Source organism: Gopherus flavomarginatus, chromosome 1 (assembly GCF_025201925.1).
Source record: "Gopherus flavomarginatus isolate rGopFla2 chromosome 1, rGopFla2.mat.asm, whole genome shotgun sequence".
Classification (NCBI taxonomy): domain Eukaryota; kingdom Metazoa; phylum Chordata; order Testudines; family Testudinidae; genus Gopherus; species Gopherus flavomarginatus.
In genome coordinates, this window is record NC_066617.1 from 84,650,478 (window position 1) to 84,673,982 (window position 23,505).

The window sequence follows — 23,505 nt, forward strand, 5'->3', positions numbered from 1 at the left end:
GTGACAGCACTTCAGTACTTGACTAAAACTTTATTAATAAACATCACATTTAAAATGGCGGATGAAGTAAGGTTTCAAAAGGACAAGAAGTGCTCTAACAATACTTGTCCGAGAAAACATTCCAAGTGAAAACATGTTTGAAAAATTATTTTGAAAAACTATGTATATGCTATTTTTATTCAATAATTGGAGTAAGAGGAAAAAGACCATGTTAATCAATTTCATTGGGGAGTTTTAGTAATGCATAGACCATTTGGGACATGCTCTCTAATTTGTATGGATAAATGTAACACTCAGTGCAGCCTAGAAGAACACAAGGGTGGGATTTTCAGAAGCACTTAGCACTGGCCTAACCTTGCTTCCACTGCAGCTAATGGAAGAAGAATTAAGCCATTACTGAAAGTTTTGGAGAAACTCATCATAAATGTTCAAGAAACGTTTCTGTAGGGTGGTCTGACATACTTGGTATATTTTTGACATCTCTTTTATTATCATTAGTATTCTGTTATACTAAGCTTTTGATACAGTCTCCCACAGTATTCTTGCCAGCAAGTTAAAGTAGCATGGGCTGGACAAATGGACTATAAGGTGGATAGAAAGCTGGCTAGATCATCGGGCTCAACAGGTAGTGATCAATGGCTCCATGTCTAGTTGGTAGCAGGTATCAAGCGGAGTGCCCCAAGGGAGGTCCTGGGGCCGGTTTTGTTCAATATCTTCATTAATGACCTGGAAGATGGCATGGATTGCACTCTCAGCAGGTTTGCAGATGACACTAAACTTGGAGGAGTGGTAGATATGCTGGAGGGTAGGGCTAGGATACACAGGGACCTAGACAAATTAGAGGATTGGGACAAAAGATATCTGATGAGGTTCAACAAGGCCACAAGTGCAGAGTCCTGCACTTAGGATGGAAGAATCCCATGCATTGCTACAGATAAGAGACCAAGTGGCTAGGCAGCAGTTCTGCAGAAAAGGACCTAGGGGTTACAGTGGACAAGAAGCTGGATAGGAGTCAACAGTGTGCCCTTGTTACCAAGAAGGCTAACAGCATATTGGGCTGTATAGGAGCACTGCCAGCAGATCGAGGGATGTGATCATTCCCCTCTATTCGACATTGGTGAGCCTCATCTTGAGTACTGTGCCCAGTTTTGGGCCCCACGCTACAGGAACGATGTGGAAAAATTGGAAAGAGTCCAGCAGAGGGCACCAAAAATGATTAGGGGGCTGGAGCACATGACTTATGAGGAGAGGCTCAGGGAACTGGGATTATTTAGTCTGCAGAAGAGAAGAATGAGGGGGAATTTGATAGCTGCTTTCAACTACCTGAAAGGGGGTCCCAAAAGGATGGATCTAGACAGTTCTCAGTGGTACCTGATGACAGAACAAGGAGTCATAAATGGTCTCAGTTGCAGTGGGGGAGGTTTAGGTTGGATATTAGGAAAAACTTTTTCACTCAGAGAGTGGTGAAGCACTGGAATGGGTTACCTGGGGAGATGGTGGAATCTCCTTCCTTAGAAGTTTTTAAGGTCAGGCTTTGACAAAGCCCTGGCTGGGATGGTTTAACTGGGAATTGGTCCTGCTTTGAGCAGGGGGTTGGACTAGACCTCCTGAGGTCCCTTCCAACCCTGATATTCTATGATATTCTAGGGGAAAACAGAACACTCCTGCTACACTGGATGGCAGACTCTGCTCAGTTAGGGACTTTGGATTTTCAGAGCAATTAAAATGCTATTTATTCTAAAGAAAATACTTAGACAAAAGACAGTCCTAACTCCGCCAATGGAACGGAAGGAGTTACCTAGGAGGTTGGAAGGAGTTACCAGGGGGTTGGACTTGATGACCTCCCGAGGTCCCTTCCAACCCTGATATTCTATGATTCTATTAGAAGTTCTATCAAAACATGTACATTGTCCAGCAACAATTAAAGTGTTAAACATGGTGGTACACAAGCTTGGTAGGTATACAAAGACAAGTTCTGTTTGGTTGCACTAAGACCAGAGAATTCACTGGCAATACTTTGGATGTAATTTTTCAAGATTGCTGTAAAGAACTATGTTTTGAAGCATTTTTATAGCTGACTAGAGCTCTTTGGGCTGCTATTGTTGAAACTTAAAAGAAAAAAATAAAACCCAAATTGAAATCGATAGCTAGGTATCAGAAGGGTCATGGTTCTAGCAGCCCATTAAAGAGCACCAGGATGCAATTCAAGTCACAACTGTGACAAGACAGAAAATTGAGCAATTGTTCAGGGAACTTATTGGCTACTGGAGTTTGAAGATCAAATTTACATACTAACTAATGCCACTATTGGTATGTTTAGGAAGTTTTTGCCTAGCTGAGGTGCCAACATTAGGAAAATAGGGGACATTAGGGACATTCCCATTCTATCATCCACCAGCATGGTAATTATGTGGCAATTTAGTGCCACAACTTTAAAAAAAAGATTAAAGAACAGGTTCACTGTGGATTGATTAGTATTTAGAAATACACTATATATTCAGTGTACATTCCACATCATTAAATGCATGCAAATGTAGCGTATCAATTTAATTGTGTGCATAATTTTAACTGTGTGGCAATACTGTTGTTAAGTGAAAAGTTTAAATAATTTAAAATAAATTTAAATAATGTAAATGGCATAACACTGTATGTGTGTGTGTACACACACACACACACACCCCCACACACCCACCCCATAAATATAAACTTAAGTATAAAGAAAACAGGAACATTGAATAAAATGCTTATCATTTAAAGATAAGTTACTATATCTAATGCAATATTATAGATGTGTTTTATTCATACCACTTACTCAGGCAAATTCACTTCCCAAACATTGCTGCAGATCTTTTACACAAAATGCCAGCATCACAAAATAGAAGATTTAAAAATAAATATATCACTGGACAATTAACAACTTTTGGAGGTTACTACACAGAACTACACCGTATTGGTATAGATTAGCATTCACTTTGTTTTCTATTTTGCACACAAAGGGAAGTTTATACACCACTATATTCACAAACATTGCTCAACCCTTGTTAACTCTTCTGTTGCTCCACAATACAGTGGCATGCAATGTTATATTCACATCAGTGACTTCCAGATAGGAACTGTCAAGACTTATATTACTCAATGTCAATTTTATTAGCTAGGGCTGCACAAATTGGTTATCCTCCTAAAAATGCCACATCAAAGCCTTTAGACAAAATATCAGATCTAACGTAAATCATTTTTTCCAGTTTAAATGAACTTCCTTTTAATGTGATTAATTTACATTGGCAACTGACACGCAAATACAGGTACATACCAAAACTAGGTCAGAAAGTCAAAGTGTGTTGTACCTCATATTTGAGCTCTGTACAATATGAGTTTCTTTTATTGCTATACAATAATAAACAACTGGAGATTTGGTCTAGAAAACTGTGCTCTTATCGCTAGAACAGGACAATTGGTGTCCTGAAACTTGGGTTCTATTTTTAATGGGAGCTTTGCCACAGATTTCAGTGAGTGTGGGATAAGGCATCTGTAAAATAGGATAATGCTCATCCCTCTTTTTATAAGTACAAGAGCCTCTGATGAAATTAACTATGTAAGTGCAAGGATATTATGCACAAGAAAAGCACATTAACCTTGGGGTGCACTGTTTTTGAATTAATGCAAAAAGCAGCAGCTGCAGCATGAAAGACAAGAATTTTAGGTCTGGGCTACTGATTTTAATTATTTTTTAAGGCAGGTGCAGACTGTAATGCTATATGCCATCTACACACTTCCCTATATCAAGGAAAGTAAAATGCACTAAGCACTTTTAAAATGGTGAAGAAACATATGCAAAGACCATCTACAAAGATCAGATTAAATGCATAGCTTCTTTACACACAAGATATTGTTGGTACAAACATTGGTCCAGATCCTGCCATTCATTTGTGAAAGCATAAGGGTCCACCCATGTAGCCGTACCATAAAAATGAATGGTTTCTGCACAGGCACAAGGATCTGCCTGTGCTGATTAGAAAGCAGGCTAAGGGTCTCATTTATATTTAAAAGACATTTTAAAGCTCAACGTGAGATCAATATGTCAAGGCGCAATTAAAGATGCCAACAACATTTAATTGCTTTACTAAAGTAATTATATTAATAGTACATTATACATCACATACTAGGATGTACATTATACATCACATACCCTTCCCCCGGTACTTAGTTGGAACCACCAACTGTTTTTGCGGCTGCCATTCTTCCCGGTGTCCACCAGAAAGAATTTCCTTGTATAAAAGTCCTTGGTCTATAACAAACCGGGATCGATTAGAAGAGCTGAGAGGCGGTGGGGTGCTCCGTGCCGCCGCCCACGCTTTCTGAAGGCTGTCATCTGCTTCCTGCTCAGTCTGGAACTGTTCCCTGGAGGCTGGGGTCACCAGTTCTTCCTCAGACTGTGGACTTGGGCTTGGTCCCTCTGGAAGCGATGTAGGTGATGGGGTTGTTTCCGTTGCTGGTGAATCCCTCTCCGCTGGTGCACCTGAGGGTATTTCAGGCTCTGGCTGAGCCTTTTGGGTATGGCTGTCTGTTGCTTCTGCCAGTTGTGGCTCGCTGGCGCCCACTGGCGTTGAGTTTGAAGATGGGGTTGCAATCGCTGGTGCTGGTTGCTGTTCCAGTTCCGGGCCTGGGACTGGAGATGCTGTGGCTGTTTCAGTGGTAGGCATGGAATCCGGGTCCACTAACTCTGTCTGGGTCTCTGGTAACACAGACGGGGCCTCTGTGGACGGCTCAGGAACAGGAATGGGTCTGGAAGCTTGCCTGGTTTGGCTACGTGTAACCATTCCCACTCTCTTGGCCTGCCTCACCTGGTTGGCCAAGTCTTCCCCCAGTAGCATGGGGATAGGATAATTGTCATAGACTGCAAAAGTCCACATTCCTGACCAGCCTTTGTACTGGACAGGCAGTTGAGCTGTAGGCAAGTCTACAGCTTGTGACATGAAGGGGTAAATTGTAACTTTGGCCTTTGGGTTGATGAATTTGGGGTCAACGAAGGATTGGTGGATAGCTGACACTTGTGCCCCCGTGTCTCTCCACGCAGTAACCTTCTTTCCGCCCACTCTCAAATTTTCCCTTCGCTCCAAGGGTATTTGAGAGGCATCCGGGCCTGGGGATCTTTGGTGTGATGGTGGTGTAATGAATTGCACTCGCATGGTGTTCTTTGGACAGTTGGCCTTGATATGTCCCAGTTCATTACACTTAAAGCATCTTCCATCTGATGGGTCACTGGGCAGAGGTGAGTTACTGGAGACTGGTGAGGTGGAAGAGTAGGGTGTCTGTGGCTTTACTTGGGTGGTATGTGGGGTCTTTGGCTGTCCTCGGTTGTAGGGTTTATGGTCTGTGTGCCCCCTGGGGTAATCGTTCCCCTTGACAGTAGCTTTCTTGCTTTCTGCCAGTTCCATCCATTTGGCTCCAATCTCCCCCGCCTCAGCGAGATCTTTGGGTTTTCCATCTTGTATGTACCGTGTGATGTCTTCAGGAACACCATCCAAGAACTGCTCCATTTGTATGAGGAGGTTCAGTTCTTCCAAGGTTTGAACGTTGTTTCCTGTTATCCAGGCCTCATAGTTTTTTGCAATGTAGTAGGCGTGTTTGGGAAATGACACCTCTGGTTTCCACTTTTGGGTTCTGAAGCGCCGACGGGCATGATCTGGGGTTATCCCCATTCTGTATCTGGCCTTGGTTTGAAAAAGTTTATAGTCATTCATTTGGTGCTTAGGCATTTCAGCTGCCACCTCTGCTAAAGGTCCACTGAGCTGTGACCTCAATTCTACCATGTACTGGTCTTCGGGGATGTTGTACCCAAGACAGGCTCTTTCAAAATTTTCCAAGAAGGCCTCGGTGTCATCCCCTGCCTTGTAGGTGGGAAATTTCCTGTGCTGTGGAGCAATAATTGGCGCCGGGTTGCTAGGGTTGGCTGGCACATGCAGCCCAGCTTTTGCCAACTCCAGTTCATGTTTTCTTTGTTTTTCCTTCTCTTCATTCTCTTTTTGTTGTTTTTCCATTTCTCGGCGGTGGGCCAACTCTTCTTCTGCTTGTTTCCTTCGGTGGGCCACCTCTTCTTCTTCTAGTTTTCTTTTGTGTGCTGCCTCTTGGGCTGCCTGTTCTCTTTGGAAGGCTGCCAGTTTCATGCTTTCTTCCTTTTCTTTCAGCTCCATCTCTTTTTGTTTTATTTCTAGTTCCTGTTTGTGTTTTTCCATCTCTCGCCTGTGTTCAGCTTCTTTGATTCGTTCTTCGGCCTCAATTTTTGCCTTAGAAGTCATGGTTCCTGTTTTCTTGTGTTGGGGTGCCCTCCGGTGTTTATCTTCTGAACTGCAGGCTTTGTTGCCTCCTGGAGTCTGCCTAGCAACAGTGCCTTTAGCTAATCTTCAATGTTAAGTAAACCTGAAAAACCACTTTATTTGCATATATATAGTGGTGGTAATGACTCTCAATGGGAGTGCTATTGTGTGACAAAAGACCCTTAACAGTCTGGTAATGGCTTCTTGCTTAACATGCAAGCCACAAACTGCCAGAGAGAGCAGAAAAAAAATTCTTTCTGGTTCCCTTTTAAAACCAACTGTTTCTCTCTGCTAAAAAGCCCTTAGCAGAGAAAAGAAAAATATAATATTCCTACTGGCTTCTGGATTCTGTCTATATCCCACCGCTACCACCATGTCATAACCTTAGTCCCAGATTTGGACCTTAGCGTCCAAAATATGGGGGTTAGCATGAAAACCTCCAAGCTTAGTTACCAGCTTGGACCTGGTACCTGCTGCCACCACCCAAAAAATTAGAGTGTTTTGGGGCACTCTGGTCCCCCTGAAAAACCTTCCCTGGGGACCCCAAGACCCAAATCCCTTGAGTCTCAAAACAGAGGGAAATAATCCTTTTTCCCTTCCCCCCTCCAGGTGCTCCTGGAGAGATACACAGACACAAGCTCTGTGAATCCAAACAGAGTGACTCCCCCTCTCTGTTCCCAATCCTGGAAACAAAAAGTACTTTCCTATTCCCCCAGAGGGAATGCAAAATCAGGCTAGCAAATCCAACACACACAGATCTCCCCCCCTGATTTCTTCCTCCCACCAATTCCCTGGTGAGTACAGACTCAATTTCCCTGAAGTAAAGAAAAACTCCAACAGGTCTTAAAAGAAAGCTTTATATAAAAAGAAAGAAAAATACATACAAATGGTCTCTCTGTATTAAGATGATACAATACAGGGTCAATTGCTCAAAAGAATATTGAATAAACAGCCTTATTCAAAAAGAATACAAATCAAAGCACTCCAGCACTTATATTCATACAAATACCAAAGAAAAGAAACCATATAACTTACTATCTGATTTCTTTGTCCTTACACTTAGAAACAGAAGACTAGAAAGTAGAAACTACTTCTTCAAAGCTCAGAGAAAGCAGGCAGACAGAAAACAAAGACTCAGACACAAACTTCCCTCCACCCAGAGTTGAAAAAATCCGGTTTTCTGATTGGTCCTCTGGTCAGGTGCTTCAGGTGAAAGAGACATTAACCCTTAGCTATCTGTTTATGACAGGTGCTGTTTCTAGTAATTCCAGTAGAATCTGTTACTGGCCCACTGCTGGTCAATATCTCTATCAATAATCGAGAAGAAAACAAAATTTCTGAAAAAGTTTACAGATCACAAAGATTGGTGGAATGGTAAATAATGAAGACAGGTCAACTCTACAGAGTAATCTGGGTCACTTGGTAAGCATGGCTCATTCAAACACCATGAATTTTAATATAGCCAAATACAAGGACACACATCTAGGAACAAATAAACTAGATCAAACTGGCAGGATGTGGCAGTGGATCTATCTTGGAAGGCAGTGACACTAGAAAGAACTAAGATGTTATGGTATATAATCAACTGAACAAGAGTTTGCAGTGTGATCTAACATCTGAGAGTGCAAAGGTAATCATTGGTTGTATAATAAGTAGGGAAATATCAAGTAGGAGGAGGAAGTTGGTATTACATATGTATTACTGCATTGGTAAGACTATTGTTTGATTACTTTGTCCAGTTCTGGTGTCCGCACATCAAAAAGGATGTGGAAAAACTGGAAAAGGTTCAGAAAGAGAGCTACAAGAATGATTCAAGGTCTGGAAAACTTATAGTGAGAGTCTTAAAACATTGCTTCATTTAATGAAGAGAAGTTTAAAAGCTCATGTGGTCTGGATTCATGAACACCTAAAAGAGGAGAAGTTTTCAGATAGTAACAGATAAATGCATAACAAGGGATTCTCCATCACTTGAAATCTAAGTCAAGATTGGAGATCTTTCCTAAAAAAAAATAAAAAAAAAATCATATTTTCTAGCTCAAGCAGATGTTAGCTTCATGCAGAAATTACTAGATGAAATTCCATGGCCTGAGATATGCAGGTGGTTAGCCTGGACAATCATAATGGTCCCTTCTGCTCTTAACTATTAATAAGTACTTTTTCCTCATGCACAGAAACACAATAGGCACTGCAAAGCTGCTCTTATTTCTAGTTATTGACCACATAGAAAGTACCACGATAGCAGCAGGGAGAGCCACTGTAATGGAGCTGACATGGACATAAGTCACTTCCATCATTTAAAGTGGAGCAAGTGGCTGCATTCCTTGACTGAATGAGATGTTAGCAGTGTAGTCAGTAACAGGATAAATAGAATTCTACAGCCTTGACTTGAGAGCTGTCAGATAAGCAAAGGTGGAACAACTTTAAAATCAGTTACAAAGAGAAATACACTTTATTTGAAAGTGCTTGATCACTCATTTTGAATCTTAAATATTTTTATTTTTTGTTTTGTTAAATAAGCATTTCAGTTCACATTCAAATTTTGCAGCACACATGGTTGTCAGCATCCTGTACCAAGCTCAGACTCGTGCAATGGTTAGGAATAACAGGGTAAGTCAAGGGTACTGTTCCAGCTTCAATGTCTTCTTCCCTAGTTTTGTGTCAGTTTGCGTCACAGCCTTAGCACACAACTTCAGATAAAAAATATAACCCATTAACTTTTAAGGAAAGGAGAAAACACATATTAAACACCACTATAAACACAACCACCACCAAACATTTTCATCATTTTAAAATTCAGTTAAATTAACTGAATAAAATACTCAACTAAATTCACTTGTGCCACTATATCCAAAACAAGAGGGGTTTAAAAGATTTACGGAACTGGTGAATCCTAAGTTCTCTATTTTCCATTCAACTAACAGACTCACAAATGGCATTTAGACCAGTAATAAATCATATCCTAGGTCACAGAAAGATCATTACAAGCTGACAGTCCAAGTGAAAGAAGCGCATTTCTGAAAGTGCTTTAGTAGTTATTTCCTGTGTGAAAGACTAGCTGCTAGTTTTTGCATTCCTCAGGGTACAGTTCTTCTCAGAGGATGTTACTCTTCCACAGGAAAAGGAAGGAACCAGTTGTTATTGGATGCGTGGGTTGATAGCTGCCGGACATTTTCTACATGCCTCAGAATCAGCTGTGAGAACTTGGATAAACAGCTTAGATTCCCAGCCTAGGGAAAAAAATTACTATGACAGCTTACAAGTACAGTATCTCAGGAAGTTATGACACAGAAATAATACCTGGAACTTTTACACATCCAGTTCCCAGAAATGTGCTGATTTTGCTAAAGGAACTACAAAACACAGACTGACTTGATAAACTTTCTTTAACCATTTCACTTAACATTAGCCCAGTGGATAATCCGCCACTGAGCATAACACACAAGTAGAGTGAACAAGATGATGGTGGCAAATATCATGTCAGTTCCATGATTCTTTCCACCCTTTGGGTGCGATTACTAAGGAGGGGATTGGCTAAATGGAAACAAACGGAAAGGGACAGGAGGAAGAGGGACAGGGGAGAAGCAGTACAGGTGCCAAGTGAAGCTGTGTGTGTGGCAATAGCACTGTACATTCACACCCTGGTGCAGGCTGCATACTATATCTCCACCTGGACAAGCCCTGACTGTCCAGAGATCCCGGCTTCGGCTGCTACTCTTCTAATGGCTTAACTTTGGATAATGGGATCGCAGGGAGTCCATTGCCAAGAGCATGGGGTCAGACATGAGGTTTCAACCTGGTGTGCCTGCCCAGAGGCCCAAAGCCAGGGACAGTGCTTAAACTATGCCCAGCCCCAGAACACTAGTGGTACATGGAATGCAGAGTTTGGATCCCTCAGCAGCAGTTTTGCAAGTGTCCAGCCAAGGGAACTTGACTACATCTGGTACAGTACACTACTTTGCATTTGTACAGTGCCTAGCAAAATAGGGCCTTGGTCTTGGTTGGCCCTTAAGCACTACTGTTTTAAACATGATTAACGACTTTACTTATTACCTAATACTATAGCTGAACGAATGTAATTATTGGGCACAGGCTACATACTTAAAAATAGCACAGGAAATCTTCCTTTCCAACTATATAGGATATTAAGTTAAGTTCAGTCTTCAATTCACTCAAGCACTATTAATGAACACCCTGGCATATATTAACACTTAATTATGCAGCAACGCAATTACATACATTCCCAATTCTTTCTTAGTATACTAGTACTTATATGTCCTGTTAGAATATAATCACTATAAACAGTGCAAAGAAAGGCCATTAAGATCATATTTCTCCCTTATTACATATGTATTACTTCTCTCGTGTATAGTTAATTTTTAGATCCATTATCAATTGCACTAGCATGCCTCTTAAAGTCACGTATACTGAACATGTCAAGGAATTGTGATGTGACTGCATTCCAGAACCAGAGAATCAAAACCTGTGACAATTTGGGGATTCTGCCTATGTACAACTTATGAATTCTGACTGATGAAATTATTAAATTGTTATATCATTAGATGTCTCACTGTAGGTGCAGTCAGCCATGGGGCTGTATTATGTATTTCCAAGACCAAGGACAATAGACAATTGTTAAGGCTAATGACTGTACTCCAGTTGAGAAACTAGCCCAAGCAAGTTTGTCTGCAGAGGCGGTAGGATTTGGAGCAGTAGAATTTTCCCAGCAGCAGAACAAAGGAATCGGGTGTTAGTGGTAAGACTTATAAACTCAAGAGAAAGAAAGAGTGGCATGCTCTCCTGCGAGGAAGGCACAAGGAGTGCAGGGGCTGTTTAACTCTGGAATGAGGCAAGGTAAAAGGAAGCTGACTTGGAGGAGGAGGAGTAGAGACTCCATAATTTGGAGGAGAAGAATTCAGAATTCCTCAGAGAACTCTGACATAAGCAAAGGAAATGCTCCAGAATGATGAGGAAAGTGAGGCAGGAAAGTATGTGTAGTGTTTTATTATAAATTTTCTGGATCTGTAGGTCTTCTATGCTATCTAAGTAAAAAGAATGAGTGTGCTCAGAAACCTTTGCAAGGCCTATCTAAGTGTCTGCTTGCTTCACTTATCACATGCTCCTAGAGAGTTAAGCCATAAACCTAGAGTGACCACACTGTTGGAGCAGAGGGAATGAGTGTGCTCAAGTTACTGGAGAGGCTGGGTGAGTCAGCACTGGTCCTCGGGCCTAGAGCAGCTGGGCTGCAGGATCCCATTTTCTTGGAGGAGTAACAGAGAGAGCTTGTGCCCAGGAAATGTGCGAGAGAGGCCAAAGAGAAACAGTATTGTAGCCTACACTGACCAAGGGAAGTTTAAGAGCACGCTCATTTAGCGTATTGTACAAGTCAGGCCGGAGAGGAGGAGGATGAACAGTGTAGATCCCTGTTCAAAACTGTAAAGAGAGGAACAGAAGGGTCCCTTCTTCCTTCACTTTTTCTTAGAGGAAGATTTTCTTTGTTCTCCTCTGTTCCATGTAATTCTGATGATGCGTTAAGCCAAGGAAGAAAGATGGTGCCCCAGCCAGAGGTATCAATGGCAGCTTCTTCCAGTAAGGTAGGGAAAGAGCTGGGGGAGACTGCCTGTACATTGGGAGGGGAAAATGGTGCAAAATCTTGCTGCCATATTGGCTACTATTTGCCTACGTGGCATATGATGACAATTCATCTATACTGGTAGTAGTCACATCCCAGAAGGTAATTTCAATTGTGTGTCAAAAAAACTGCTAGAGTTCTGGAGAGGCACCTTTCTTGGGAGGGGTTGTGGGAGAAGAAGAGGAGTCTATCTTAATGTCTGTGAAAATAAATAAGACAAAATCTTTTCTGCTTTTAGCGTCGAGAAATCCAGACACCTACTACTACAGGGGCATGGACTAGTTAGCAATATTTCATCTTTCTGAATGATAATTTCTGAGCATTAACTTTGTTCCTAACCCCTTTTTTAAAATGTTACGCTGTCTCAAAAAAAAAAAAAATAAATTCGATCACTTAAAACATTTTGAAAACCTTCAAATTAATCTACTCCTCACCAAGCAAAAAGGAACAATGCTTATCCCCCCCTTAAAATATTTAGCACACGGTCTTAATTGTAGAGTCAATATTGTGTACGAACAAAAAATACATCTTGCACTTGATAAGTATCAATGGAGGCAGCAAATGTGTATTACAGGCAACATAGCTAGTTCAGATTTCACACTGCTCTGCTTCCTTCAAATCCTGTTTACATGAGCAAGGTCAACAGATGGAACACTAGAGTGATTTCCTGCTGCTGTCAGAACAGCTAGCAAGACATCAGTTTATCCCGGGTTTATCATGGGATCATGAGGTTAACTGTGCATTGGTTTGGACATTTAAATGAAAATATACACCCTCAACATATAAGCAAAAACCAAAGGGTGAGGCAGAAAGAAATAGTCCTACAGTAAAAAAAAAAAAAAAAAAAAAAAAAAAAAGTCCTTTCCAACTTTTACTTTTTGGTAACTCAGGAACACAAAGACAATACTAAGATGTCTGTAGTACAGTGGGGGGGGGGGGGGGGGGGGGAAGGCAAGTAGTGTTTTGAATGGAAGAGAGAAAAGCCACCTTTATAACAAAAACAAACTAGTCTGAGATCCTCACACATTAAAGAACTGTAATCTGTGATTCTATATCTTGCCAATGAAGAATGTTGTTATCCTAAAGATCAATGTGTTTTTAATGAGCTACATTTACTATTCATTATAAGTTCTGCAGATTAATTACAAATTACTGGCATTATTTGAGGGGGACAATAGGTGAATACCTTTTTTTCCACATTGATTTTGAAGATAGTACAACATTTAGTTTTTAAACTTTTACATCTTTATAAATTGTGCTCTTTCGAGTAGATTTTTTCAAATCTCTGCTTACGTAAGTAGTTAGGAAGTGGCTCTGAACTGGTTTTGCAATGTTGTCTAGTAACTAGGATACCCCAGTGTCACAACATTTACTGAAATATTTTCTGTCTTTACATGTGAACTCTCAATTCCTGAATATATTTTGTCCATAAAATAATATTTCAGTGGTCCTAAAAAGTTTTCTGGCACACCCCCTCCCCACCTGTAATGGAACTTGTCTGGGCCCCCCACACACCCCAAAACTGTGGTTGGGATCTGGGGTTGGGAGCAGAGCCGCAGTTGGGGCTGGGAGCAAGCCTGTGGTTGGGGCCAGGAGTGCTGGAGCTGGGACTGGAGCTGCAGCTGGGTCTTGGGCAAGGTGGTGCTCCCTCCCCACCCCCTCTCGAGGCTAGCCTGGGCCCCGCCATGTCCCCCTGAATGTTCCTTCATGACCCCCTTCCCCAGTTTGTAGTATTCATTGGCTACAATAGGATTACAGGAGGGAAATATTCAGAACTGGCAGTCTCTTCTTGCTAACAATGGTGCAAATTCCAGCTATTTTATTATTCTTATATGAACAGCAGCAACAAAAAACCAAACAAGGAAAAGCTAACACACAGCCATATCTAGGGATTGCTTTCTTTCCTCATTTTACTGAAACAGACAACAGAACTAACAATCAATAGTCCATAGTGCCCAAGAACTATTTCAACATATAATTCAGTAACTCCCAAAGCTTTCATAATTATAATAAGGCAGCAGGACACTCCATAATTAAGGTTATAGAGACTTTTCTCATTAGAAGTCTGATTCTGTCCCTTAATCTAAAATACACAAAAAAGTCTTATTCTCAAAGATGGTAGGATAGATCTTGGTTTAAGGTAGAATTTTTCCAACAAGTATAAAATGAATTAGAATACCCTAAAAAAGTAGTTCAAAATTTAAAAAATTAACATTTTTTGACACTTCGTAGCAATTCCCCTCCCCCCCGCAATAGATAGAAACATTCTTCCTGGAAGGTTGGGGCCCTACTGAGTTTCCTATGGTTTACAGGGCCCCTATACAAGGGTCTTAAGGCAAGGTATACAGAAGGCCCTCAAAGCGACAAAGGATTAGGCTCGCTGTGGGAAGGTTTAGCGAGAGCTTCCCCAACTAATCTAAAATTTGTAAGGATTCTGGGGAAAGAAGCCTTCTGTAGCTTTCCAAGGGAGGATGCATTTTGTTTCATTTTTCTTTAAGAGGTGGAGAGGGTGTCCCAGAGACAGCAAGGGGGCGGGTGAGATTAGGAATGATGGCACGAGCGGGGCGAACAGGTGATGGGGAGATGGTGGGTGATGGAGGGAAGGTGGGACAAATGTCATCATAGGTGAGGGGGAAGTGGAGGGTGTAGATGTGGGATCTGGATTTGTGCTGGTGGGGAAAGGAGAAGGTGGGGACTGTAGGGGGTAAGGGGAACAATTATGTTGAAACGCAGTCAGAGGGAGGAAAGAAAGGGACAAGTACAGATACTATGATGCAGAAGGGTGTGGTGAAAGCCATGGCTGAGTGATAGATGGAAAAGCTAACCAAGAAACTCACTCACATTTGGTACATTATTGGCAGAGTCATACAGGTGAGTTTTGTAGTTCTCTCTCTTATAATAAGGACAACAAAAGGCTATAAAGTGAAAGGGATGCTGTCAGCAATCAAGGGGATGCTACCAGGGATGTATCAACACTTCATTTTATTATTCAACTCCACAAGATGCATTCTGGACACAAATGTTTCATAAAGCAGTCAGGTAAATAAATGAATGAGATTAAATTAAGTGATTGGGGGCTTTATAATCTCTCTCTTTGTTATCTATACATGTACACTTGAGTCCTGCAATCACTGTTAAGATTCAGATGCAACACACTTCAAAAATTATTGAATAGCCAGAAAATTCTGTTTGTAGAGTGGCCCTACTGGGTCAGACCAAAGGTCCATCTAGCCCAGTAGCCTGTGTTCCAACAGTGGCCAATGCTAGATGCCCCAGAGGGAATGAACAGAACAGGCAATCACTGACTGATCCATTCTCTGTCATTCACTCCCAGCTTCTGGCAGTCAGAGACTTAGGACACCCAGAGCATGGGGTTGCATCCTTGATCATCTTGGCTAATAGTCATTGATGGACCTATCCTCCATGAACTTATCAAATTCTCTTTTGAACCCTGTTATACTTTTGGCCTTCACAACATCTTGTTAATGAGTTCAACAGGTTGACTGTGAATTGTGTGATGTACTTCCTTTCGTTTGTTTTAAATCTGCTGCCTGTTAATTTCATTGGGAGGCCCCTGGTTCTTATGTTATGTGAAGGGGTAAATAACACTTCCCTATTCACTTTCACCACACCATTCATGATTTTATAGCCCAGTGGTTCTCAAACTGGGGGATGGGACCCTAGGGGGAGTCCCAAGGTTATTATATGGGGGGTTGTGAGCTGTCAGCCTCCACCTCCACCCCGCTTTGCCTCCAGCATTTACAAAAGTGTTTTTAATGTATAAGGACGGTTGCACTGAGAGGCTGGCTGTGTGAAAGGGGTCACCGCATTATAGACCTCTATCATGCCCTCCTGCCCCCACTTAGTCATCTCTTTTTGTAGTGGAACAGTCCCATATAAGGAGAGATTAAAAAGACTGGAAGCTGTTCTATACCCCTAATCATTTTTGTTGGCCTTCTCTTCTGTACCTTCTCTAATCCTTGAGGGGGCCACTTAAGGATCTGGGGCAAAATCAGTACTTGGTCCTGCTAGTGAAGGCAGGAGGCTGGACTTGATGACCCTTCAGGGTCCCTTCCAGTTTTAGGAGATAGGCATATCTCCATTATTAAAATACCAATAATTATTTATTTATTTAGATGGGGCAACCAGAACTGTACATAATATTCAAGCTGTGGGTGTATCATGGATTTATGTAATGGTATTATGATATTTACTGTATTATTTATCCCTTTCCTAATGGTTCCTAACATTATGTTAGCTTTTTTGACTGCCGCTGCACATTGAGCAGATGTTTTCAGAGAAGTATCCTCAATGAGTCCAAGATCTTTTTCTTGGGTGATAACTGCTAATTTAGACCTCATCATTTTATATGTATAGTTGTGATTATGTTTTCCCATGTGCACTACTTTGGATTTATCGATATTGAATTTCATCTGCCATTTTGTTGTCCAGTCACCCAGTTTTGTGAAACCCCTTTGTAACTCTTCAGAGTTTGTTTTGGACTTAACTATCTTGAGTAATCTGTATCATCTGCAAATTTTACCACCTCACTGTTTATCTCTTTTTCCAGATCATTTATGAATGTGTTGAACAGTACTGGTCGAAATGCAAATTCCTGGGGGACACAGCTATTTGCCTCTCTCCATTCTGAACACTGACCATTTACCTCTACCCTTTGTTTCCTATCTTTTACCAGTTACTGATCCATGAAAGGAAAGGTCTCTTTTATCCCATGACTGCTTACTTTGCTTAAGAGCCTTTAGTGAAGGACCTAGTGAAAGGCTTTCTGAAAGTCCAAGTACACCTTATCCAGTAGATCACCCTTGTTCACATGTTCGGTGAGGCATCATTTCACTTTACTAAAGTCAAGTTGACTAGTCTCCAAAATATTGCGCTCTTTTATGAGTCTGGTAATCCTGTTTTTTTTACTATATTTTCAACCAATTTGCATGTTACTGAAGTTAGGCTTAGAAGCCTGAAACTGCCAGGATCATCTATGGAACTCATTTTTAAAAAATTGGATGATAGCTAATGTGCTGCCAGTCATCTGGTACAGAAACAGATTTAAATGATAGATTACATAACATAGTTAGTAGTTCTGCAATTTCATATTTGAATGTCTTCAAAACTCTTGGGTAAATTCCATCTAGTCCTGGTGAGTTATTACTGTTTAATTTAACAAGTTGTTCCAAAAACTCTTCTACTGATACTTCAATCTGGGACAGTTCCTCAAATCTGTCACCTAAAAGGAATGGCTTAGGTGTGGGAATTTCCCTCATATCCTTTGAAATGAAAACTGATGCAAAGAATTAATTTAGCTTCTTCATAATGGCCTTGTCTTCCTTTAGTGCTCTTTACCACCTCAATCATCCAGTAGTCCCACTGATTGTTTGGCAGGCTTCCTACTTCTGATGCGCTTAATTTTTTTTTTGCTCTTTCACTCTTGTGACTGTAACTTTTAATTTTCACTTATATAGCTTCCTCATTTTTGTATAGGTAATCTTTCTGAAGTTAAATGCTACTATGGTGGTCTTTTTTTTGGTATTTTCTCTCCCACTATTTACAAGAATTATAAAATAAATACACAGTAAAGTGAGTGGATTATTTTGACCTCAGCTAGGTAAAGAGCTACATTTTCTTGGTGACACTGAAAAACACAACAGCAAAATTGCTAAGGAGATCAAAGCATCTGAATTACAACAGCCAAATGTTATGTGAGGATTTCAGTTTGGGAGAAAAGAGGGTTAAACATCACTAGAACCTCTATACAGCATTTCATCCAAGGATCTCAAACCACTTTTAAAACATTAAATAACTTACCACACACCTGTATATAGGTGCTACTAACACCATTTTATAGATGGGGGCAGAGAGATCAAGTGACACAAAATCTGAGGGAAGACAGGGAGCAAAACACACATCTGTTGCACAGTCCAGTGCTTTAACGATAAAATCATCCATCCATTCTAGCCAGATGAAACCTACTTATGGTGATTACCATTGCCTTAGAAAGCACACTCTTTACAAATCCTGTCATCTAATACTTAAATTCAGTGGAACAATTTCAGAGATAATAATTCAGGGGGAGGGAGAGGGAAGGAGGAAACATTCTCATCCTAGAAAAGGATTTCTCATTTTAACCTAACTCTAGAACAGTACATCCTTTATTATCCAACACCAAGGGTGCATTTTTCTCCTCCTACGAAAGCACCATTTAAATATTGCCTTTCTTTCCTCCCACACACCACTGTTACATGAAAGTGAACACTAAAAGGAACTAATCCTATCATTCCTTCTTAGAATGATGTGCACTAGTTGACACCATAAAAGGAGAAAAATCAAATCATATCATTATTAGCACTCTGTCAATAAGAAGACTGTTCTTTGTTTTTCAGTACATGTCTACTTGTCCGCAACTTAAGTTAGCAAAGTCAAATATTTCATAAATTAAATATTTACACAGGAACAATATGTGATTTTTTCAACAGCTAATTATGAGCTTCTCTTCAGTACAATAAAAGCTTAAGTCTCTTAAGCCAAGTGAAAACTTCACCCTTGCACCATCTTCTGCTTAACACTGAATTGTGGAAGGAAATTTGAACATGGTGGCTAAGACGTTAAGACTCTCAACAGAAAAACTATTTACTGGACTCTGACTACATTTTATCAATTTAGAGAAGTCCACATTGCCACTAACTTATTAATTTAAACTATGCTTTGTCCTTCCAAACATGTCCCCCAGCCCCAGAAAACTTACCGGAGAACTGAAATACACGGAGGAACTAATATCTACAACAGGTGGGTCAAGCGTTTGTGTATCTGTCACATCAAAGCTAGGATCTATCTGTCAAAAACAAATTTTGCTGTTAGTATTTCTGTATCAATAGAAAATGGAAACAAGACTGAGCCCACAAAGACCATATGTTAAATGAGGGCATCTCTATCAACACAACTACAGGTAAGGGTAATATATTCATAAAAGGAACTGCTTTCTTGAAGCTTTTCCTGTTATCATAATCATAATGTATTGGTAACCACACATTAAAGAAACCAATTATATTAACGCAGATCATATCAAATAGGTCGACAGTCCATACTTTTGTTATAAACCTCAAACACCCCCAAAAAATAAATTGACTCTAAAGATTCTCATTCTTAGCACAGGAGTTACGAATCAAGAAGTTAAATTTTATGATAGAATATGAAAATGTAGGAGTGGAAATAGCAATTATAAAATTGATTTAATCAGGGCAGTTAACGTTGATGTTACCCAAAATTTAAGCCAGCTGCTGATCTCCAGTAGAATCACTAATGACCTTTGAAGAAATGCATTCCAGGAAGCTTTTTTCCAAGCTTCCAAATGTGGCTGCTATATATTTTCTCATGTGATCTGAAGCCCAAACTAAAAGGGAAGTATGTAGTTTCTGCAGTCTATTCTTCTCAAGATTCCTTCTAAAATTTCTGCTATGCTTTCGTCTTTTTCCGCTCTGGAAATATGATTGTACGTAGCTAGACTATGAGTACAATTTTGAAAAGCATCCAAGTCATTTAGAAGCCTAAGCCCTACTTTCAAAAGAACTCTAATTCTCATTTGCAAATCATGTTTCTTTTTTAGGTTATGAGGCAGCAGTGGTTTCTGTGGTAGGTCAAGCATCTGAATAGAAGTCATGATGTCTGAAAAACATGCAAAAACTGATTCATGGTGAGCTACTATATGAAAGTGATTGACTATGAAGATCTGTATTCTGCCTGAAACGCATTACATAACTACACACCACAAACTCTCAGAAGTCTGTGCTGTCAAGATACTAATTTATTTGATATTGTTTGGCTCTATAAGCTTGAACAGAAGTTAGAAGTGCTTGAGTTGTACCTTTTGAAAATCTTCTTTATCTAAAATGGGAAAGCTAAGAGAAATATTAATGTGAATGTAATATAAAAACCTCATGAAAACATAGAAATTTCTTACACATATCATAAGGTTTTATATGACTGCCAATTACCATAGTATCTGAGCATCTTGCATGTAAAATACACATAATAGTTTATTGTGGACTTCAGAGTGATTTTGTTTTTGAGTAAAAACTCTAGTTGGGGGAGATTTGTCACAGGGTGGCTGGCCCCTTAAGGGGTGTTGGACGCAGGCTTGGCTGTGACAGATGAGCTACTGTCCCAGCTGACCTGACTGGCTAGGAATCAAATGGCCTTATTTAATTATTAGACCCAGTTGGGAAGAGAGCATGGGATGCCTGTGAAGAGCTGAGAGAGCTCAGTCTGGAGAGAGAAGCTGCAGAAGGGCAAATGGCACCTCTGGCAGGCCCTGGAGAAGGATAACTCCCAGGAAGACAGCCTGGAAGACGATGAGGGAAGACTCCCACAAAGGGAAAAGCCCTGAGAGTCAGAGCTCTATAGCAGATGAGGAAACAACTGAACGCTGAGCCCAGATGATGCAGAACCCTTTTCTCTATGTTGTCCTATATTGTCTAAGTTTGTTACCAGCACTAGGTGGTGCTGAGAGAGTTACTGTCTGGGAGAATTTCTGGGTGCAGGGGCAACTGAGTTGAGTGTCATCAGCATACTGTTGACAGCTGAGTACATGGCATCTCACTATATTTTGCACTGACTGCATGTAGATATTGAAGAGAGGAGATAATATGGATCTCCATGTGCAGCCATTGAAAAGAAAAAGACCAATTACCCATTATGACACAGCTCTGGAGGAGAGGAACGACTGGAGCCACTGAATGCTGAGCCCTGTACTCCTGCTATGTCATGCAGGTCATATATTATTCCAAAATATGCTGAAGACTTTGGAAACTTATCCCCTATGCATCAATGACTCATGAGCACACTCTCACTCACTCATGCCCGTCACCTCAATCGGGGTATGGGCCGCCAACCACAGATCTCCAGAGTCCTCTATCCTGGGCCATTCGTTCTAGCTGGTTCCAGGTATAGCCCATTTTTTTTGCTATCAGCCTGAAGGTCGCGTCGCCAGGTGTTTCTTGGACGGCCTCTTTTCCGCTTGCCTTGGGGGTTCCACCGCAGTGCCTGTCTGGTGATGTTAGTTGGCTGCTTACATAGTGTATGTCCTATCCAACCTCATCTTCTCCTTCTGATTTCTTCCTCTGCTGGGAGTTGACAGGTCCTCTTCAAGAGGTGGATGTTACTGATGGTGTCTGGCCAGCGGATCTGGAGAATCCTTCGGAGGCAACTATTAATGAAGATCTGGATCTTCCTGATGGTTGTTTTGGTTGTCCTCCAGGTTTCAGCTCCATACAGCAGGACTGATTTCACATTGGAGTTGAACAGTCAAATTTTTATTGCCAAAGACAGCTCTCTGAAGCTCCAGATGTTCTTGAGCTGTAAGAAGGCTGCTCTCGCCTTACCAATCCTTACTTTGATGTCTGTGTCTGTGCCACCCTGCTGGTCGATGATGCTACCTAGATAGGTGAAGGACTGCACTTCTTCCAGGGGGCTTCCATTCAGTGTGACTGGGTCATTGCTGATGGAATTAATCCTAAGGATCTTGGTCTTGTCCTTGTGAATGTTGAGGCCAATCTGTGATGACGTGGCTGCCACTACATCGGTCTTCTCTTGCATCTGCTGTTTACTGTGCGAAAGGAGCGCAAGGTCATCAGCAAAGTCCAGGTCATCAAGCTGGGTCCACAACGTCTATTGGATTCCATTCCTACGCTCGTAAGTGGATGTCTTCATAATCCAATCGATGACGAGGAGAAAGAGAAGTGGTGACAACAAGCATCCTTGCCTGACTCCAGTTTGCACCTGGAAGCTGCCCTCGATGGATCACTCTACACTGTATACCGTCATATGAGTTCTTGATCAGGTTGACCGCCTTTGCTGGGATGCCGTAGTGCCGAAGGAGCTTCCAGAGGGGGTCTCGAGCCACGCTATCGAACGCTTTCTCATAATCAACAAAGTTGATGTACAACGAGGAGTTCCACTCCATAGACTGCTCAACTATGATGCGAAGCGTTGCTATCCAGTCTGTGCATGATCTATTCTGCCAGAAACCTGCCTGTTCATCTCGTAGCTGTGGATCGACGGCATCCTTCATTCTCTCTAAGAGGACTCGGTTGAAGACCTTCCCTGGCACCGACAGGAGTGTGATTCCTCTATAATTGGCACAGTTGCTAAGATCTCCTTTCTTGGGGATTTTGATGAGATATCCCTCTTTCCAGTCTACCGGAATCACTTCTTCTTCCCATATCTTCTCAAAGAGGGGGTACAGCATTTCCACTGAAGCATCCAGGTCTGCTTTCAGGGCCTCTGCTGGGATGTCATCAGGTCCAGCCACCTTCCTATTCTTCGTCATGGCGATGGCTTTTCTGATCTCATCTCTGGTTGGTTTATCGCAATTAATTGGGAGGTCCTCGTTGGCTGGGTTGATATCTGGTGGATTTGGTGGTGCTGGTCTGTTCAGGAGTTCCTCAAAGTGCTCCGCCCATCTGTTCATCTGTTGTTCTATTCCTGTTATAGACTTTCCCTGCTTGTCTTTAACGGGACGTTCTGGCTTGCTGAACTTTCCAGACAGTCGCTTGGTAGTATCATACAGCTGTTTCATATTACCGCTGTATGCTGCCTGCTCCGCTTCTGCTGCCAGTTCATCCACATACTCTCTCTTGTCTTTCCTGATACTCCTCTTCACTGCTCTATGGGCTTCAGCATACTCTTTTTGAGCTTTGGCCTTTGCTGCTCTAGTCCTGCTGTTATTGACTGCTGCCTTCTTCTTCTATCTTGATCAAAGTCTCTGCTGTGATCCACTGTTTCTGCTGATGTTTCTTAATTCCAAGCACTTCCTGGCATACTGACCTAATGTGTCTCTCACTTTCTGCCATCTGTTTAGTACACTGTCTTCCTCTTCCTCAGACCGATCCTGTAATACTGAAAACTTATTCTTCAGTGTCAGTCCAAAATCTTCCTTGGTCTTATGGTCCTTCAGAAGGTTGACGTTGTACTTCACTCTTCTGTCTGACGCATCTATCCAGTTCTTTTTCAGCTTCAGCTTCAATCTGGCCACCACTAAGTGGTGGTCGGACACCGCGTCTGCTCCTCTTCTAACTCTTAACGTCCTGCAAGGATCTTCTGAACTTCTTGCTAATGCAGACATGATCGATCTGATTTTCTGTCATGCATGCTGGTGATACCCAGCTACTCTTGTGGATCTGCTTGTGAGGAAAGATGCTACCTCCTATGACCAGGTTGTTAAGTGCACACAGATCCACAAATCTCTCTCCATTCTCACTCATCTCTTCCAGAGCGTGGGTCCCCATGACTTGTTCGTATCCTGTGTTGTCAGGTCCAATTTTGGCATTAAAGTCTCCCATAAGGATGATGATGTCTTTGTCTGGGAGAATCTCTAATATTTTCTGGAGTCTGTTGTAAAAATAATCTTTGTCCTCCTCTTCGCTGTCATTAGTTGAAGTGTAGTACTGAACAACATTCATCTTAATCCTCTTCATTTTAGTTCTGAAGGATGCTGTGATGATCCTGGGACCATGTGCCTCCCAACCAATCAGTGCTCTCTGTGCCTGCTTGGAC

At 41.4% G+C, this 23,505-nt stretch overlaps 1 protein-coding gene across 5 annotated transcripts in view; it reads right to left on the reverse strand.

Moving 5' to 3' along the window:
• POC1B (POC1 centriolar protein B) overlaps positions 1 to 23,505 on the reverse strand; it is a 166,756-nt gene that overhangs the window by 94,097 nt on the left and 49,154 nt on the right. For 2 of the 5 annotated variants that reach the window (XM_050935602.1, XM_050935599.1), the window contains exon 10: positions 18,701 to 18,787. The exons of 1 other annotated variant lie outside the window; for it this stretch is intronic. In XM_050935602.1, the coding sequence (XP_050791559.1) occupies positions 18,701 to 18,787 (87 nt within the window). Of the gene's footprint in view, positions 1 to 8,853; positions 9,542 to 12,092; positions 12,143 to 18,700; positions 18,788 to 23,505 lie in introns of those variants that run through there. 2 more of the 5 variants (XM_050935603.1, XM_050935604.1) reach the window with 2 other exon arrangements.